The sequence below is a fragment of the Gossypium hirsutum genome, chromosome A05 (assembly GCF_007990345.1).
Source record: "Gossypium hirsutum isolate 1008001.06 chromosome A05, Gossypium_hirsutum_v2.1, whole genome shotgun sequence".
NCBI classification, from domain to species: Eukaryota; Viridiplantae; Streptophyta; class Magnoliopsida; order Malvales; family Malvaceae; genus Gossypium; species Gossypium hirsutum.
The window spans coordinates 107,762,535-107,783,236 of NC_053428.1; the positions used below are offsets into that span (position 1 = coordinate 107,762,535).

A 20,702-nucleotide genomic window follows, 5' to 3' on the forward strand; every position below is an offset into this window, starting at 1 on the left:
TGCTAAGTGTCATGTATTGAGCATATCTCAGCAATCTTGAATGGTTTGTCCTTTGATTTTGAGTCTATTGCTGCACCCATATGATGTTGATACTATGGCATCCATGCTCATTGACATGGGAACAAGGCAAAAATCAGTGATGATGTCAAATGTAATCAATGATAATATGGCAGCCAAGTTATATGTTCCTGGTGGTCAGTCAGCCAATTTGATCATGCACAGCCATAATCAATTTTAGACAAGTGGAGGCTGAGGAGGATTTGGATCTAACATAAGACTACTGTAACATCCCCTGCTCGGTTTGGAGACTTGACCAGGTGGGGGATGCTACATTTGCTGGTGGAGAGCTACAGACAAATTAGAGAGTCAAACTAATCAAAACTGGGTCTCAAACTCTATCCGAATCCACCCGAAGCTTGAGAGTCAGCATAAGCCTATATCAAACATTTTCGACTCAAGTTTATACTTATAGGAACAACACATTTGGGTATCTAAGCTACATATAACGAGGCGTGTGATGTTGGTGCTCTTAAGCCTGCGGTCAGATCGGGTGTCCAATGAGTTCCACCAGTAGGTAACAACGTTAAATTCAGTGTTGACGGATCGGCTCAGGGTAAACCGGGTCCAGCAGGTTGTGTAGGAGTCCTAAGAGATGCTAAGGGCCATGTCAAAGGTGTTTTTTCAGGATCAGCCGGTATTGGTTGCTTTTTGCTTCTTCTCAATGGCTGCATTCTATTTTGCTGGTGATTGAATGAGATTCAATCAGAGTTGTAAACAAATATGATACACACACTAAACATATTATATTAATCTTGGTATTCATGTTCAAAGGTATCAATTTTTATCAATACAATAACTAGAATTTATGTCATAAAATCTGGGTAGCCAACATAATGATATTCAAGTAAAAAGACACCCTGTATTTATTGATGATATAAATAAGAAAACATGTTTATGAGATAGATTATGGAGGTGGAAGGTGGGAAAGATCAGCAAAGCCGGAGACAATCGTCTTTTTGATACCAACATTGCTTTTTGGGGTCGCCCAAGCAGCACCAACAGGCAACATTGGGGGTGCATTCAGGGTGCAGGATACATGGTCCTAGCTTTATGCCCGTTTCAACCATACTACGGCCTGTGTTTTAAACACCAATATTAATAATTAAATAGAATAAATCATGGTAAAGATTGGTTTAGTTGACTTACATTCATGTACAACTACCAAGGAAGTAAATAAAATGAAAATAAGAGCCATGAACTTGAGATTTCTCGTCATATTTTTTTCAATATACAACTACAAGGAAGGATCAATTCATTTATAGTGATATGGACTAGAATGGTAAGATTACAAAATCCCATAAATATGTGCAAAAAATCCTTTATTACCATAATTCACACTCACTACCACATACTTGTTAATAAATTGGATTATATCATCAAATCAAGGTGATTGTTTCTAGGTTGGTTTAGTTTTTGAAATTTTTAAATTGATTTTTTATTTTTTTGAAAAAAAAGTTATTGAAAAAAAATATATTTTGCATTTATATGAGTTTGAAACAAAGTCAATTATTTTAAGATTTAAAATTTCTTGTCGATTGAGACTTAACTCGATTAACATGGATATTGTTGTCGATGCAAGAGAACGTGGGCTTGAGTACACTAAAGCATATTATTCTCCTATTTATGAGTTAAGGAGGGGCTATAGATAATTTAAGCATTATGTTAAAAAGAGTAGATACGATCAAAATTTCCTTTTTTTTATTACAATTATCTAATATAGTAATCTTTTTTGTTATTTGTATATTTATGGTCCCAAAGTATAATATCTTGAGTTGCGCATATATTGGATTGGACCGAGTTAAGTTAAAAAAGGGTTAAACTATTTCAAAAACAAAAACTAGTCAATGATAACCCTCCATGAATTCACCTATATAAGCCGCAACTAAAGTTGCAAAAATAAGAGCTTGAATCCCACTTGTAAATAATCCAAGCAACACGACAGGTATAGAGACGATTGAAGGTACTAAAGAAACAATAACAACAACTGCTAATTCGTCAGCTAATATATTCTTGAAAAGCCGAAAACTAAATGATAAGGGTTTTGTGAAATCCTCTAAAATGTTAATAGGTAAAAGAATTGAAGTGGGTTGAATTTATAACGAAATTGTTCAAAAAAAATTATTTAAAAACTCTTATTTTCAACTTTTCCGATCACGTATTTTTATTTTTCAAAAATCATTTTCGTGACTTTTGTTTCATGAAACCAAACGAATACATTTACTTTCTAGACATATTATTTCCTTTATTTTTTTAATTGTTTTTACTTTGGTAGCAAAGCTTACATTGATCTCGCTAATTTTAACAAGGGATAAAGTTTTTTTTTTTTTAAAAAAGAAAGATATATATCAACTTTAGTTAATTTGTAATTTGATATATAGATTATATTTTTGGTGTAATTATACATATATATATATGAAATTTTAATTTTGATTTAATTATACACATTTTAAAAAAAATGAATGCATGCATTTATTTTCATGTTGGATTAATATAATTGTTTGTGTATACAATACATCAACGTAAAATGATATTAACTCAATAATTTTGTTAGTGATTTGTGAAAATTGAATCAAAATCATAATTTCATGTATAAAATGATACAAAATCAAAGTTCATATATGACATTACATATTAAATCAAAATTCATGTATAGTTTTTATATTTATCTATTTTTAACCCTTAATATTTTTTCCAAGTTAACACCTTGTGTTTTTTTTTTGTCCGAATTAATATTTGAACTTGTTTTCTATTTCACAAATATATCCAAAAACATTAACTTGATTTATATTTTAATGAGACCGCCACTAACCTCTTATAAATTGACATATGTCTTATTTATTATATTAAAAATAAGAATTCATTAAATATAAAAAAATGTAAAAAATATTTTATAATACAAGAAGAAATGATAAAATTACACTATTTTTCTCCTTAAACCTCATCTCTTGTAAAAAAAAAAAAGCCAAAACCCTTTGATCAATAGCTCTCATATGCTACAATTTAAAAAGTATATATAGAGAATTCGGTGTCAGGGTATTTATCACCTCAAATGTGATTTGAGTTCAAGTTGTCTTAATCGCGTTGCTGTTAAAACTTTACATTCTTATTATAATTGAATCAAAAAAAATATATAAGGAGACCTATAAGTCCCTTAGTTTGAAACCCTCAAAAATCAACTAATTAGTTTATGATGGTAATTAGAGGGTTGGTGAAACAGAATCCATAACTAGTGTCGACTAAATTTGAGGTTTTACAAAAGTGAAGAAGTAGAAAAAAAAATCTAATAAAAATTTTAATTTTCTTTTTAGTCCTTCAATTCTAGATATGATCATGGGTTGAGTTAAGTTTGGGTTAGGTCACTGTAAAATTTTACATCTATTTTTTAGGTTTAGTTTAAAAAATAAGCCTAAAATTTTGCCTAAGTCTAGGTCAGATTAAAAATGCTAAACCTAAGTCTGACCCAGCTTGTCCATATTAAATTTTTTAGATTATTATTTTTTATATAAAAACTAATTTAATATATATAATATATCAAGTATACTAAAATATTAAAATAAATGTTTCTAAAAATTTTAAAATACATTAAAAAATTTATACTTAAATAACATTAATATAATTGCAATAGTAACAAAATTAACAATAAAGTAAGAGTTATATAATATTCAAACAATAACAATAAAAAAAAGTAGCAATATAATAGCCAAATGACATATAAACAACTGATTTAGGCTAGGCCAAGCCCAAGCCAAAAAAATCTTACCCGACGCTCGGTCTGTTTTGAAAATGAGCATTATTTTTTATCCAAACTCATTTTTTCAGCTTATAATTTTGCTCAAACCCTCTTACTTTTCAGGCAGACTAGTTCTTAAAAAAATTTAAAAATCAATTGAGCCCTTAAAGAAAAATTGTATCCAAATTGAGCTCTTATTACACACAATAGAGAAATCAATTAAGTCCTTCTATTAACAGTTTTTGTTGTTGACTAATTTGATCGTTAACGGATGTAACATGGTTGACGGAAGCGACGAGAAACTAATATGTGACATCCATGTGGACAAGTGTGTTGACGTGACATACCATCTCAACATATATTTAAAAATAAAAAATCTAAAAAATAAATATAAATTTACCCTCATTTATATTAACTATAAATTAAAATTTACAAATAATTTATATTAATTATTTAAAAAATATTTAAATTTTATATTCTATATATCATAATATTTTTTTTTATTATATGTGTACTATAATAAGTTGTACTATAATAAGTTGAATATTTGGTAATACCAAAATAACAATAGCATGACATAATAATAATAATAATAATAATAATAATAATAATAACTAGAAATTTTATCACATGCATATGGGTATGGAAACTATAGATTTAAAACACATATGTGTGTTTAAAAATAACATACAATAAATAATAAGCAGTCAGGTTTGAAACTAATTAATCATAATAGCACATGAAATATTTATAATATTAAAATAAAAAATTAAATTGTGAGTTAAACAAAATTTAAACACATAAATACATCATATTAATAATACTAAATGTATTACAATTCTTTATAAAGTATATTAAATAAAAGTTTTAGTTTAGTAGTAAATTAAATATTTTCTCAATCCAATTTACACGGGTTCAAAATTTCACCATATGCATATTTTTATTTATTTTTATTAAAATAAAAAATTAAAATACCATCGAATAATATAACTTATTTTAATTACGAAAAGACATTTCCATAATTTTTCTAAATGAATTGGTGACCCGATTGAGGGTGACACTAACTCAGTAAAACACTTAATAATAATAATAATAATAATAATAACGACACGACTACATGTGAAAATAAAGATTGTGAAAATAAAAATACTTTACATCTAGTCCTATAATTTTTACTATAATTTATGTTTATGTACTTTTTACTCGGTAAACTACTTTAATTTTATAAAAATATATGAAATGGTGCAAAGTTACTTTCATTTTACATCACTACAAGTAAATTCTCTCCACATTTTTTTTATATATTATAATATAAGACTTTGAGTTTATATATTCCATAAATTGCATAATATTAATTACTTAATAATTCAATTTTAATATTTTGAGTTTAAATACATTATTAAAAATCATTAAAAAATAAAACTTATAAAATCTAATTCAACCCTCAACTCAAATCGATTTTTTATCCCAATTCAAAGTGGTTCACAATGTAACCAGTTCAACCCATTTGTCCAAACTAACGGACCAATCGATTCTTGAACCAATTGATCGATTTGATTCGATCCAATTCTAGCATTTATGCTTTTAAGAAACAAGATTTGGTTTACAGTTCAATTGATTCAACCCTTTTATTCATACTAACAACCCTTTTATTCATGCTAACATACCAATCGATTCCCGGTGTAATTGATTGATCTGGTACAATCCGGTTCAAGATTCAAATTACTCCCCAAATTTCCAAACAAAACATGAGAAAATCTAGACAAGATAGGGGGAAATCCGAAATCAGAAATGGTAGATGAAAGACATTTATCCAACTATATATAGGATTGATTTGACACAGTATCAAATATAAACCCCCTAAACAAAATACCATTCAACAAAAAGCAAAACCCAGGCTGCTTAGGGACAATCCAAATTAAGAGTGCCAAATCCAAATTTAAATTTATTCGCAACGATCCAAAATGAAGCTAAGTTTCTAAAAACCATGTTTACGTTTTATCATCAAGCTTGAAAGAGTCAGAGAAGTGAAGGATTATAACCCCCACCAGAAACAACAAATTTAACTTAATATATCCTTAGGGCTATAAGTTTTAAGAAACCTCCATTTTGGCCGCCGGAGATTCTGCACCGGACGTAGAAGCTTCCCTTGCAGAAGGACTAGTAAACCTCCACAGCACAATCTGGAAAACATTCAATACAAATTGTTAATAACTAAATGTTTAATATAGTAATTCCAACAACTTTTATAAGTATGAGTCTTAGTTCAATTGGTATGAGCATTATTGTCAATACAAGAGGATGTAGGTTTAAGTACGCTAAAATATATTATCCTCTTATTTATAGGTTGAGGAAGGATTATAAATAGTTCCAGGCATTATGTCAAAAAAAGAGTAGATATAATCAGAATGTATAATGAGATTATTCAAATATATATATATATAAAACTTAGATTATGTATTACACTTTCATCATTAATACTTCTCAACAATCAAGACTTCACTCCAACTTTACAGCAATCGTCTATGTTCACATTTGTACAATATTATATTAAGGATTTAGGATTGAAGGTATTTTTAATAATAGAAATAAAATAAATAATATTCTTACATCTATATGAATTTGAACTAGGGTAACAAATTTACTATTTAAAACTTTTTTTTTCAATTTTACAAAATATTTTTAGTGAAAACAATGAATTTTTTTCATTGTTTTTTAAATTGTCACATATTTTCATTTTCTAAAAAATCATTTTTAAAATTTTTAACTATACGCTCTTTTTCAATATTTTCCATTTTCTAAAAAAATGTAAACCAAATGGAACCTAAAATTTCCTCTGAAGGGAACAAAATTTCTCTTTGGACGTAATAAAAGCTCATATTGGACAACCTAACATATAATGCTACACTAAATAAAGAGGATTTTCTTTTTTCCTTCTGTTATGCTTAAACTACAATAATGTTACTAAATTTCTATATTAACCAAATTAATCCTTCTCAAAAAAAAATTGAAGCAATTTAATCTCTACCTATTTAAAAAATGAGCAACTAAAGACAACTAATCAAGACAGTTAATGTTTTCAGTCAAATGTACATAAATTTAATTGATATAATAAAAACTAAGCTCTAAATACTTGCATATTTAGTCAATTTGATCCTAATCTAAAAAAATTATCTGAAAAAATTGTATAAAATTTTTAAAAATATAAAAATTTTAAAAAGAATATATAAAAAAATTTAGCTTCAAGAACATATAAGATATACAAAATGAGTAAACTTTTAGAGCTAAATTTATTATTATAGCAATCAAAACTATGTGAAATTTGACTAAAAACATTAATCATGTGATTAGTTGTCCTTGTATGCTCAATTTTGAAATTGTCAAAGATTAAATTACTATATTTTTTAAAGTAACCAATTTGCTCAATATCGAAATTGGAATGGATCAGAGAGATTTTTTTACCAATAATCTAAGATCTACTTAAACTTAGGCAACATTTATAAATTTTGTCAATTTAACCCTTATTCTTTTTTTAGCTAAATTTAACCATTAACCTTTAAAGAAAGAGTCAAATCACTTCACTTTAATAGAAAAGTTGATTAAACATTAATTTTTTACCATGTTGGTATGACAACCCATATGAAAGTCCACGCGTATTTCATGTTGACATGACACCATTTATCTCGTATGCCCAACAATTAAAAAGTCTAAATGTCCAATACATATATATAAAGTTCATAAAAGTTCAAAAAAAATAATATAAAGTACAAGTAGATTATCATGCAGGTTGTCATGTTTAAAAATTTAACCTTTTAGTATATAAATCTATTAAAAAACAGCAATTTAACTCTTTTTAAAACGTTGGTTAAATTTTGACTCTTTTTAAAAGGTTGATGGCTTAATTTAGCTAAAAATAATAATAAATAGCCAATTTGACAAAAAGATATAAACATTGAATTCTAAATTTATCACTATACCTTAAATTTATTCACACAAGACTGAATTTCCTACGGCTGATATAATAAACCGACAGGGAAATCAAGTCCTTACTTGAACATTAGTTTTTGCTATCAAAGGGCCAGAAACATAGCCCCCGAACACAGAATCATTTTTGGATGCCAAAGTGATCAGAATTCCATAACCATTACTGCGACCAAGGTTTAAGGGCATGGAGACATGCCCTGTCAGGGATACTATTTCATATGATCCCTGCAAGGGAAATGAAGAAATTGTCAGCGCCAGCAGTCATCAGATAAGCGACACGGTGCTTTGAGGGAGAAAGCAAAACTGTGAGTATGAGAATTTAGAAGCCTCGCTATCTCCAACAAAGATTGTGTAAGCAAGTCTAGAAGATGATAAAGATTAAAACAGAACTGAAAAAAATAAATAAAGAAGTGGAATCATATCTATCATTTCTCTCATAATCTGTAACATTAGTTCAAAAAAGGCCATGAAAATAATAGGAAGTAATTTGGTCTATGAAAAGGAAAAGGAAAAAAAAAAAAAGAGGAAACAGTTAAATTAAAACATTTTCCTATGAAGAGTAAGAAAGACAAAGATGAAGTGCAAGAATAAAGGCCTACTTAAATACCACTGCCAACTAATGTGCAGTTACATTATGTTTGTTAGCGAGAAGCATTAGTATTAATACTGGTAGAAGCCATTGCATTGTATCATTTACCGGAGAAAATGACATATGACAAGTGGATCCTGAACTAGTTATCAGCAAAAAAATACACACAACTTAGCTCTTTCCAGACCAAGAAAGACAAGCAATTTCTCATGTCTCAAGTTTAATGCTATGCCACTGCAAGTCAACTGCATTGTTCTGGCTGACTAGTCTAAAGGAGTATTACAAGTGCATCATGATAAAAAGAAATCCTGGGTACTCGTTAAAAATAAGATAATCCAATGTGCTAGCCAATCACTTGTTATATCAAGAACACTTGCAAACATAAAGATACAACATTTTATCACAAAATGCTCTGCTAGAAGCATGGTCTAAGCACCATAAAATAAGGCAGGCCAACAGAACGCCTATAGTAAACAAACGGTAACTCGATTGACAAATATCACTTTCTATAATTTCTTCTCACACCCTTCCCGCATACATTAATTTTTTTTTTCTTTACTCCATTTGTCAGCTAGATATAATTGGCTTCAGTAGAAAGAAGAAATTTTGAAATATTTCTAATATTGGTTTTAAATAGTGTTGCCTTCATCATGGCATATAAAAATGTAAGAAGCTGCAGTCGCAAAAAACAATTCAAAATGTGCAAGGATTTTGAAGTGAATAGGCAACATTCTCAAAAGCAGTTAAATGCACAAAACTTGTAGTGAAACATAGCTCATTTTTAGGGCTTGTTTAAACAAAAAAATTATTACATAAATATCACAAAGAGACAGAAAACAAAATGCCAGATATGACTCACACAAGAAGATAGTTCAAATAATACCCTATTAAACCCTTAAAAATGCCTTAATGTGCTTAGTATTAGGGTTACCCTTAGCCAGGCTAGTGGCACCAAATAAACACACTTATGAACAGTTTAAAATAAAATACCTCACTTTAAAAAAAAAAAAAAACTCACCAATAATACTACTTTAATAACAGCATAAGTTTGAAATCAAGTGTTTCGAATCTAGGCTACATTCCTTACATTATTCTTTCTACCCCTCCCTATTACAATGTTAGGTTTTCCTTTCTCTCTCCCCATTCAATATGACTAGAGAGCATCTATGAATTCTTATATGCAGGTGTTTCCCTATAAGAGAGAAAAAATAGCACTTTGTAATGCCTAACATACTACATGCCCTGTCATGAAATCAAGCAAAAGATGGAGTTAAAACAGTGTAGAAACATTACAAATGTTACAATATCTGAACCACAAAATCCAATCAAGACTAGTTGATGGTTTCTAATTAGCCCTCATCAATATTAAACTAGATGGGAAGGTGCCAGTGAGCTTAGTTCCTAAATTCTTTGGTGGCTTACCAAAGAACTGAAATTGAATCCTGCTTTATCAGCGATAGATAGGTTTCCTAAAATGTATAGCCCAACAATTGTACCAAACGAACATTACAACTGGCATGGGAACCCCAAATACACGTGCACTAACCATAGGGCTTTAGGCTTGATGGTCAATCACCCAGCCCAAAAGGAGTGGGCAGCTGCAAATTTAGACTCAATGCACCTTCCTTAGATGATGCATAGCATCGAAAAGAGAGAAAAATTAAATTAAATAAGAGGAAGAAAAAAAGTAACAGAAATTTGTATTGAAATACCAGTCAAATTAAAAATAGAGAGCAAGGGAAAAAGAAAAGGTTGAAAAATTATAGGAAAATAGTTTTAAACATACAAAACTTTTGGTTATGGTGAAGCGAGTAAACAAGATGGGGGTAGAACAGCAAAACCAAGTTGGTGAGCAACTCTTTTTTTTTTTTGGGGGGGGGGGAGACTAACTAGTTAGCAAGAAAATTATTGAAATCCTGCAAGTAATCCAAACCGGCATCAATCTAATACTTTGCCTCAATAGACTAGCATAGACACAAATCACCATCCAATTATCTTAAGTTTAAAACAATAACATAATTGAAACTTATCGCCAAGGAAAGCCTATTGATTAATTCAATCAAACAATAAATACACAAACAAAAAATTTACTTGGCCGGAATTCATTCATTTACACCTCCACTTACCACTAACTAGTGATACACATAAAAGAAGACAACTACAGTATCGCATAAGAAAAATATAAAGCACTTGATGAAAGACCTTGGCGAAAGAAATTAGTTGTTAATGTGCATAAACTCAAATGCATATATACAGTACTAGTACGAGAATCTACAGTGAAATGGTATGATTTGAGATCTCACCTCATGTGTAGAAGCCGTACCACATTCAAGAATGCTAGCACGAGCAACACATCCGGCAGCAGAAGCAATGTAACAGTTACAAGAACAACTCTCAACAAATGAAGTTATTTTTGAGATTATGTCCTGCAAGCATAAAAAATTGTCATCATTTTCGTAAATAACCTTGATCTAATAGAAAATTACATACAAAATTACCATAAATCTTAATAAGTAAAAAAATTTCTTAATATGATAGCGTTAAAAGTAAAGTAGCCTTATACATGACTTACCTCCCAAGAACAGACAATCAATGAACAAGGAACAAAATCTCCCCCAATTTTGTTCAGATCGAAACACTCTGCAAATATGATAATCCATGTGTGAAAATAACAATTAGACCATGTTAATCGTAACTTAAAAAGTCAAAATTAACAATATGTATGCCAGTAATTCTAACATCTGAATCTTTTTATTTTCTTAGTATAGTCCAAGAAATGGATTAAATTTGTAGTGGTTCATGTTAATCCTTATCTAAATAAATATGCTTAGTCTAAGCCAGAATCTAATTTACCTTCATTTGAAAAGTATTCAGTGGGGCTGCGATGGAAAGATTCAGAGGTTGATAACTTTTCATTACAAAGAACAAGTTTCCTCGGGATTCCCTTTCTCTTCCTTTTCCTAGAAATCAACCTCTCTTGCTCCTTTTCCCTTTGGTCCTCATCCATGCCAAAAAGTGCAGCCAACATACTCTCCCTATCCTCCATAAAAATCTATGCTTCTGTAATACACAGATAAACTATATGGTTAAGAGAAAAGAAAAGAAAGAACAAACAGAAGACAAAAAAGTTATCACATTTACCAATAAAGAAAACCAGAGAATATCTTAAACACCTGATTCTTTTAGGTTAAAATACTTGTGAATGTACTTATAGGTGGGCGTATCCAATAGCACCACTACAGTCAGACATACAGAAATGGCATATCTGGCAATGCTTGTTTCCGAAAAACCAGTAACATTCCAGATTGCATTTTTATTGAACATCTACTGATGTATAAGACAGTGAAATTAGAAATTTCTGTTTCTGATATGTCTCATTATTTAAAATACAAAAGGACTTATTAAGCATATCTTACCTATAATGTCAAGATAAGCATGTAATCTATCTTGAATTTTTCAATTGGAAAATGTCTTAATGTTTTTTTTTCTGCATCAACTTTATTCATTTTAAATTCGATAAACTGAAAATAATCATAGAAATAAAACTTGAACATGTTCACGGAAGACATAATAACTCAGCAACAGCAAATATATGGTAACATATTGAGATAAAAGGTTTAAAAGGGAGAATTCTTTACCAGCCCCATATCCGTTACGTTTTGGATTCAGGTGCTTTATAGTTAGCAAAAACAACTATTCGTCCAATCAGTGTCAAGAAAGGCATTACAAATCAATGTGCAAACTTTCCACCATTCATATTGCTCAACGTGGACAAGTTGAGTAATTACAGTGTCACCTAAATTAGGTAAAATGTTAGCAAATGAGTCAGTGCCAATCAGACATCTTAATGGTAAACAAAATCTGCAATTGCGACTTATATCTCTGCATACGTAGTGATAAATATTCTGATACCTTCCAATATAGGAAGAAAAATAAAATGATTAAAAAATATATTAAGCTACACAACAAGAAAAGAAATGGAAGGGCAAGATACAAAACTATTTAGTACTGTTTATGCAGATGGATGTTCTTTTCCTGCAAATTTTACCTTGGAATTAGGACTTCACTATCAATTTTCTAAATTTTGATGTCAGGAGTCCTATTGGACATTGTTAAATAGAGTCAAGGGGCAGAGACAAAACTTCACAAAAGTAAACTGGCATAATTTAACATTACTAACCAAATCAACTCAACTAAGCTCAACCTAACATGAATCCTTTCCATTCACTCCATCCCGGATTCTCTAAAAGGTATTGAGAAATTCAGTCCTTCCTAGTTACATAATACCATGTACTATGCTCTTCTTCCCTTCAAAATGTATCAAATAATCCTCCATCCAAACCATCTTTTAACATTTTCACCCCAAATGTCCATATGTTAACTTCTTCATTTTTGCTTTGCTGCCCCCTCCCCCCCGACACCAACACCATCAGCATCACCACTACCATGTGTCCACATGTGCATGCATATAGAAGCACAAAAATGCATTTGAATAATGGCACAAAATGTTTAAATTTCTTTTCTAGTCTCTCACTATTTACTCCATAAAATGCTTCAATTTCACTACAAAAGGAGAAGCATTTTAGTTTGAGTTTCTGATATCCCAAATTCCACTGAACTGTCATTTTAATTGTATCCCCAATTGAAAATATCTTTAAATAGCTAGAAATAATCAAAAAATGATGAGGTCGGAAGAACGGTTGATTAAATCCAAGTCCCAGCAGTGTTCATACCTTGAAGTAATCCACCAGGATAATTTTGTAGGACTATAGGAATAAAATTTCCCATTTCATGATAATTCAAATTAGAAGTTATGAATAGGAACTGCACTTAGTTCATTTTTCCCCTTGTCTATAGCTACACAATTATCACTACAATAAATAAGACAATTACACACATTGCGGTACAAATGTCACCATAATTACCTATTTGCCTATCGTAGTCATGAAGAAGTAATGAAGATACTATCAGAGAACACTCACATTCTGAATTGAAAATATTCAATTAGAGAACTTAGGGCTTAGTCTAAATGGTTCACCAACATCCTTTAGGAGATGGACTCAGTAAGTCAGAAGTTCGATCCCTGGCATTTACAAATTCCCCTTTCCTAGTTCCTCCTAGGCCTTGGCATCCTTTTGTGCCAAAAGAAAATATGTGGATTTTAACCAAACATAATCAGCATTTCTAACAAATGGGTAGAAGATAACTAAAATAACAATATACTATATGATTTTCTTTATAGAAATGCACATTCAATTGTGAAAATAGGTTTCTACCTGCTTTTGTAATTGACAGCAAGCTCACTATAATCAGAATCTATTGCCCTCCAATATACTTATATAACCATTCATATGTCCAAAATTTATGACTTTGGGTTCCATGACTGCGAATTATAGAGATAAAGGTTGTGCAGAAAAGTAATAGTAAAACTACACACACACACACACACAAAGCTTGCAAGCAGCTTTTTCTTTTTCTTTTTTTTTTTAAACATTCAATGGAATTTACAAGTTCATAAGAAGTATTCTTCTTCAAATAATAGGTTTGAAGAAAAGTAAATTAATAGTGCCCAATTTTTAACTATTATTTTTCTTTTAAGTAACTTTTGCCACAAAGTTGGTAGGCATTTAAAAGCAATTCAGCAGCATCTTTCTTCGTTATATTAGCACAAATGATCGAAATTCAAAGAGAAAAGAAAACCTAAGATTAAAAAAAAAAAACGTAATTCCTGACTAACAGTTTCAATGAGAATTCAAGCTGGCATTTTAAAAGAAAAACTAATATATTTATTTCGAAGTGAATTACCGTAAAAATGCAGAGAAAAATGGGAGATTCAGACTGGAATCCTTCATTTTAACTGAGCAGAAAAGATTTTTGTTTTTCTTGCTCTTTTTGCCCCAGTTGTACCAGGAATATATTTACGCTTAAATAAACTACTCTTATGCACGCCATTAATAAAAAACTAAGGCTAAACACTTTTATTAAGTATTGATTACCATTAAGGATATTACGTTAAACACGAGTCACAAGTTAATTCATTATTTTAAATGAAAATTTTAAGTTAAATTATACAATTGATTTTTATTTTTTTATTTTGAGTAATTTAAATTTTTTTTATGTTCTTTTAACCTAAATTATCTTAAATTTTTTAATATTACAACATGTTAATGTAAGTGATTAAAATATAATATAAAAAAAAAACAAAATTCATCATTTTAATAATTTATCCAATAACTAATTATGCCACACAAAAGTTCAAAATGAACCTTAGCCAAGAATTTGACACAAAAAAAAACTCTCCAAACTTTTTTGAAATTGAATAAGTTTAAATGATTTAAAGAAAATATTTTTTTAAGTATATATATTAAAATATAAAATAAGTCAACCAATTTTACATCTCCTGACAATTATTTAATTCGATATAGATAATATTAATTTAAATGGGTAAATTACCAATAAAAGTCCCTTTTTTTTTAAATTTACCGAAATGGGCCAGGTCAGAAATTATTTACCGGAATGGGCTAGTTTTTACAAAACGCGTCCACGTCAGCGCGTTGTCAGGGGAAAAAGCAGGAAAACGCTTCCTCAAGGAAGCGCTTTGCCTACGTGGACAGAAAACGCTTCCTTGAGGGCGCGCTTTCTGTCCACGTAGGCAAAATGCTTCCTTGAGGAAGCGTTTTCCCCGATGGCTACTTTTTTGACCGTTGATAACCCCCCAACGGTCCAAAAAAAACTATAAAACCCCCCACCCTTTTCATTTTTTTCACACTTAAATCCTTTCAATCTTCAATCTTTCAATATTCTCTCAATTTCTCTCAAATCTCTCAAATTTCTCTTAAATTCCTCTCAAAACTTTCGTTAATTTTTTCAAAAAAGCTCTAATTTTATTTTTTCTAAATTTATTTTTTAAAATAAAAAAAATTTGATCGTGTTAGTAATGGCCGGAGAATTAATTCGCTTCGATGATAAACACATATCCGTCGAACAAATACAAATGGTAAGTGTTAAATTTAATATTTAAATATTATTTAAGATTTCTGTCATTTATGCAAATTTAAATAATTTTTATTTTATTATTTCTTATAAAAGTCTGTAGATCGGATATTGCAATGCTATATTCGTAACATGACTGGTCTTCCATCACCGTTGATAGAGGATTACCTAAGGGAAGCGGGTTTTTGGCACGTGGCGATGATAGGCCAGGGGTGCAAGTTGGACCCGAAACTTATTAGTGCGTTGATAGAAAGGTGGAGACCCGAGACGCACGCATTTCATCTTCCATGTGGAGAATGCACTATCACTTTGGAATATGTGCATTTGCAATTAGGATTGCCGGTGGACGGGGACGCAGTCACTGGGTCCATTCATTCTGCTGATTGGGGAACGGTATGCTACGAGCTTTTGGGTGCTATTCCGGATAATATTAACTGAGGTCGGATCGAGATGGGCTGGTTACGAGACACATTTCTGGAGCTGGATAATGATTCTACCAAACTAGAAAAAATTCGATATGCTCAAGCATACATTCTTCAGATAATTGGAGGTTATCTGATGCCGGACTTGTCACGAAACCTTGTACATCTGAGATGGCTGCTGAAACTTGTTGATTTTAGAGCAGCTGGTGAATTTAGTTGGGGGTTTGCCGTGTTGGCAACACTGTACCGGGAGATGTGCGGGGCTACGCGACCGAATAAAGCGAAAATCAGAGGTTGCCTATCACTACTGCAATCATGGGCACAGTTTCGCTTTCCATTTTTACGTCCTCGAGTGGACCACCCATATGCATTCCCACTCATAACGAGGTAAATTTTATATTAGATTTTACAATTATTACGTAGATTTAAAATATAATCGTATGCTAAAAATTTATTTAATTAGGTGAAACCATTCGGCAAGTTATGTTCGATTACCTACCTGTCTTGAAGATATACGGCTTCTATTAGAGCAACGGTCGGAAGCACAAGTAAGTATTAAAAATATATATATACATACATAATAAAATAGTGGATTCGTATTTAGTATTTTTTATTTTTTATTTAATTAATATTTCCATCATTTTTATATAGTTTCAATTCCACATGCTTCCTGTCGCGCAATTGTGGCTAGTATTCTGGTGCCCCGATCTGATATGACACAGATATTAGGTTGGGGGCAAACATGCCTCCTTAGCCTAGAAAGAAAGAAATCTCAGTCATCAGCTGACTCCCCTGGTGTTATTGCAAACGCAATTGGAAGGATTCTCCCACTGCCATCATGTGCCACAGCTAGCAATAGCCGATGGGTATATCTACCGTACATAAATGTATCGCCAATTTGTACCAATGGCTTACAATATGCAAATGCGTCTCGGTATTGCTTAAAGCTCCAGAAAAGACGCTTAAATACTTGGCATCCACGGAGCAATCGGTCGTTGTAGTATGCAGGTTCTGTTTGAAGGTCTGTTATGTAACCTGGGACGTATCTCTCTAGCACTTGACACCACTACCATATTTCATTATATGAAGCGTCTCACCCACTATGCATCTTCTCCAAAGCCTTCTGTTTAGCTATCCAAGCCTTGCGGTAAGAGGGAGTGTACCCCATTTGGTTACGAATATTGGCAATTAAGACTGGCACTGAAGTCCTAGGATCTACCTTCACCGTGGGTAGTATTAAGTTATCTAACATAGCTGAATCCATCTTGGGATGATCTTGTGAAATACCTGTCAACGAAGTACGTTAAATAATTTAACATTACATAATAACAGTATTATTCAAAAACCTTAAATACTGTACTTGCAGCACATGTATGTGGACCTTTATACTTTTTTATCTCCCATAACCTTGTCCTTTTCCTCAACGAGGCGTAAATTTTCCATGAACAACTTCCGTCTTGCACTGCACACTTCGCCACAAACTTATTGGATTTAGATTTAACCACATGGTAGTTAACACCGTTATTGATGCTATGTTGTTTCAATGCACCAAGAAAACTATCATTATTGGAAAACTCCTTACCAACTTCAAATTCACTCGAATCCAATAACGAACTTGTATGATCATGCGTTCTGTGTGGTAGATCTGGAAACTCCAATGCATCATCTCCAGATAGATCAACATTATGCATGTGGGCTGGAGGCGAGTATGCCCTGAATCATGGATCTTCTTTTTCATCTGAACCCCCTTCAACATCTTCAGGTTTAGTTGGAATAGGCTCCATTTCAGAAAATAATACAACTTCTGTACCATCACGGCCGGGCTCTCGAGGTGGATCCACATCGGACTCATCATCTAACCCACCATCATCTGCGACGTATGAGGTCCCCTCACCGGTGGACGTCATGGGGAGTACATCATCCCTTCTTCTGGGCGTTTCATAACATCCCCAATTGGATGTAGATTGCCAAGCACTATAAGTTGATGTTGTTCCCCAGTATGTATTTCCAGCATTAAACATCGACCCATCTAGGTGCATGTCTCATCCACTAACAGAGTGTCGTGCAGGGGTTGTGTATTCGATACCACTACCAAAAACCGGTGGTTCCGTGTTATGTAACCCACTAACGGAGTGTCGGGCAGAGGTGGTGTATTCCTCTCGAACACCAGCCGCAAATGTATCATTTAGCGATGCAAATTGTACATATAACTCAATATATGGTGCTCCACTAGCAAGATGAGTCTGCACCATTGCCTCCAAGCTACGAGCACCTTTGATGTCAAACGAGTCATATGTTACTGGATCGATAGAAGCACAAAATCGATACCTAATAGACAACACTTTCATTGGCGTCGTTCCGAATATTTTACGCCTAATCCTTTTACGAAGTTCTGTCAAATCTATGTTCTGTTTAAAAACCAGTCGTATTGTATTCTCCAAAAAAAAACAACACCGTTCTCGGTGTGACGAACCTCACCATCATAGTAAATAACAGCACTAATGCGTTCACTCATCTTTAATTTTTATCCTTCTTAGCCTCTTTATTTTTTTTTTTTGTAAGTTATGCAACCTGAGAACAAAATTTGGCTCATTTATAGCCCAAGTTATTTCAGAAACCACTGTAGCAAAAGAGCGTCCACGTGGGAGCTTTTTTCAGTACTTTTGCTGAAAATGCATCCTGCTTGAAGCGTTTTTGACACTATTTATGCAGACACGTCTTCTCAAAATTATTTTTTCAGAGACCACTGTAGCAAAAGAGCATCCGCGTGGGAGCTTCTTCCAGTAATTTTGCTAAAAATGCATCCTACTTGAAGCGTTTTTACCATTATTTGCGCAGACACGTCTTCTCAAAATTATTTTTTCAGAGACTACTGTAGCAAAATAGTGTCCACGTGGGAGCTTCTTTCAGTACTTTTGCTGACAATACATCCTGCTTGAAGCGTTTTTTACACTATTTGCACAGACACATCTTCTCAAAATTATTTTTTCAGATACTACTGTAGCAAAAGAGGGTCCACGTGGGAGCTTCTTTTGGTACTTTTGCTGACAATGCATCCTGCTTGAAGCGTTTTTGACACTATTTATGCAGACACGTCTTCTCAAATTTATTTTATCAGAGACTACCGTAGCAAAAGAGCGTCCACGTAGAAGCTTTTTTAGATTAACAAATAATTTAATTAAGTTACCCTAAACCCCAAACCCTAATTTATTTGATTCTTTTTCTTAAATACCCTAAAACCCTAAACCCTAAAATCCTAATCTAATTTTTTTAAAATTTATAATTAATTTACTCAAGTAACCCTAAACCTTAATTTATTTGATTTTTTCCTTAAAAACCATAAACACTAAACTATAATCTAATTTTTTAAAATTAGTAATTAATTTAATTAACAAACACTAAACCCTAATTTATTTAATTTTTTTCCTTAAAACCCTAAAATTTAAAAATCCAAAATTCCTAAAACCCTAACCCTAATTGAAGAAAACCCTAATAAAAACACTGGGAAAACGCTTCCTCAAGGAAGCGTTTTGGCTACGTAGACAGAAAGCGCGCCCTCAAGGAAGCGTTTTCTGTCCACGTAGGCAAAGCGCTTCCTTGAGGAAGCGTTTTCCTGCTTTTTCTCCTGACAACGCGCTGACGTGGACGCGTTTTGTAAAAATTGGCCCATTCCGGTAAATAATTTCTAACCTGGCCCATTTCGATAAATTTAAAAAAAAAGTTTTATTGGTAATTTGCCCAATTTAAACATGATTTCATTAAAATATAAAAAAATATTTTTTATAAATGCTTTAATTAGTTTTTAATAAATTAACTATATATAATAAAAGAGTAATTATTTGATTTTTAAGGAAGCCAAAATCTATAAGGTTTAAACTTTTAGGTTATTGGTTATGTCTTCAAATATTAATATATGAAAATATCATGTTTTTTGGAATTTAAAATAATATATTTTTAAATTACATTTTGGTGCAAATATTTTTAAATTATTATTTTTGAGCCCAATTTCTGCCCGGGCCCAATCAAACTAGCCCAAATTAAACACCCTATTAAACCGACCACTAACTCCATCACCTACTAAACCATCCACTACCTCCATCACCCCCACACCCTACTAAACCATCCACTACCTTCATCACCCCTACTAACTCCATCACCCTACTTGTTATAAGTTGTAAAATTTGACTATAAAAGCCATGGAAAAACCATTGTAAGGGGAGGAATTTTTTAGAGAATACACATACGAAATCAAAGAGAATACAAATCAGACTTTTAAGGTAACTTTTTATAATATTCAATTTTGTTTACTTTAGCGTTCACATTTTTTCTTTACACAAACGAAAGAAGGGAAAAGAAAGGGAATTTACCTCTGATTTTATTTCCTTTCTGATTTGGCCCCAAAGTTTTCATTTTTAATTCAATTTAACCCCTTTTTTTATTTTTGTTATTTTACTGTTAAATTAATCAATTTGAGCTTTATTCTCATTATTTTTATATTTGTTTTTTATTATTTTCTATTAATTTAATTAATTTGAGTTATGTTTCATATTATTATATTATTTATTATTATATATTTATTATGTAAATATATATATATTTTAAGCGAAGTTAATTATTTTAAATATTAATTTCTATTATACATAGACTTACTATATTATTTTTTTCTACCATTGTTTATTATCGGTTACCATTTTTATATCAAATTATTATTATTTACTATTTCTCACTATTACTAATTTAACATTGTTATTCCAATTTTTTTTTACTATTATCCCCCATATTTAATGTTATCGTCAACATATTTTTTGTTATTATCATCATGTTTTTAATATTATTATTAATACTATTAGCACAATGTTTATTACATTATTGTATTTATTATTACTGTTTTTTTATTAATTATTTCTATTAATTACTATTATTA

General features: G+C 31.3%; 1 protein-coding gene and 1 long non-coding RNA gene across 4 annotated transcripts; both read right to left on the minus strand.

Moving 5' to 3' along the window:
- Positions 1-1,019: 1,019 nt before the first annotated feature.
- LOC107961420 (uncharacterized) lies at positions 1,020-1,272 on the minus strand. The gene is made up of 2 exons (XR_001701289.1): positions 1,207-1,272; positions 1,020-1,135 (listed from the first exon to the last, which is right to left on the minus strand). It is a non-coding gene; the product is annotated as an uncharacterized lncRNA (long non-coding RNA).
- Positions 1,273-5,712: 4,440 nt separating this feature from the next.
- LOC107959514 (AT-hook motif nuclear-localized protein 14) lies at positions 5,713-14,303 on the minus strand. 3 transcript variants are annotated; one of them, XM_016895588.2, is made up of 7 exons: positions 14,169-14,298; positions 12,002-12,159; positions 11,217-11,423; positions 10,936-11,003; positions 10,667-10,789; positions 7,841-7,999; positions 5,713-5,973 (listed from the first exon to the last, which is right to left on the minus strand). In XM_016895588.2, exons 3-7 carry the CDS (start codon positions 11,407-11,409, stop codon positions 5,884-5,886), a joined length of 633 nt encoding a protein of 210 aa, XP_016751077.1. In that variant the 5' UTR covers positions 11,410-11,423; positions 12,002-12,159; positions 14,169-14,298; the 3' UTR covers positions 5,713-5,883. The 3 variants fall into 3 exon arrangements, with proteins under 3 accessions (XP_016751077.1, XP_016751078.1, XP_016751079.1); XM_016895589.2 differs by lacking the exon at positions 12,002-12,159 and having other exon boundaries at positions 14,169-14,303; XM_016895590.2 differs by lacking the exons at positions 12,002-12,159; positions 14,169-14,298 and adding an exon at positions 11,505-11,534.
- Positions 14,304-20,702: the final 6,399 nt, after the last annotated feature.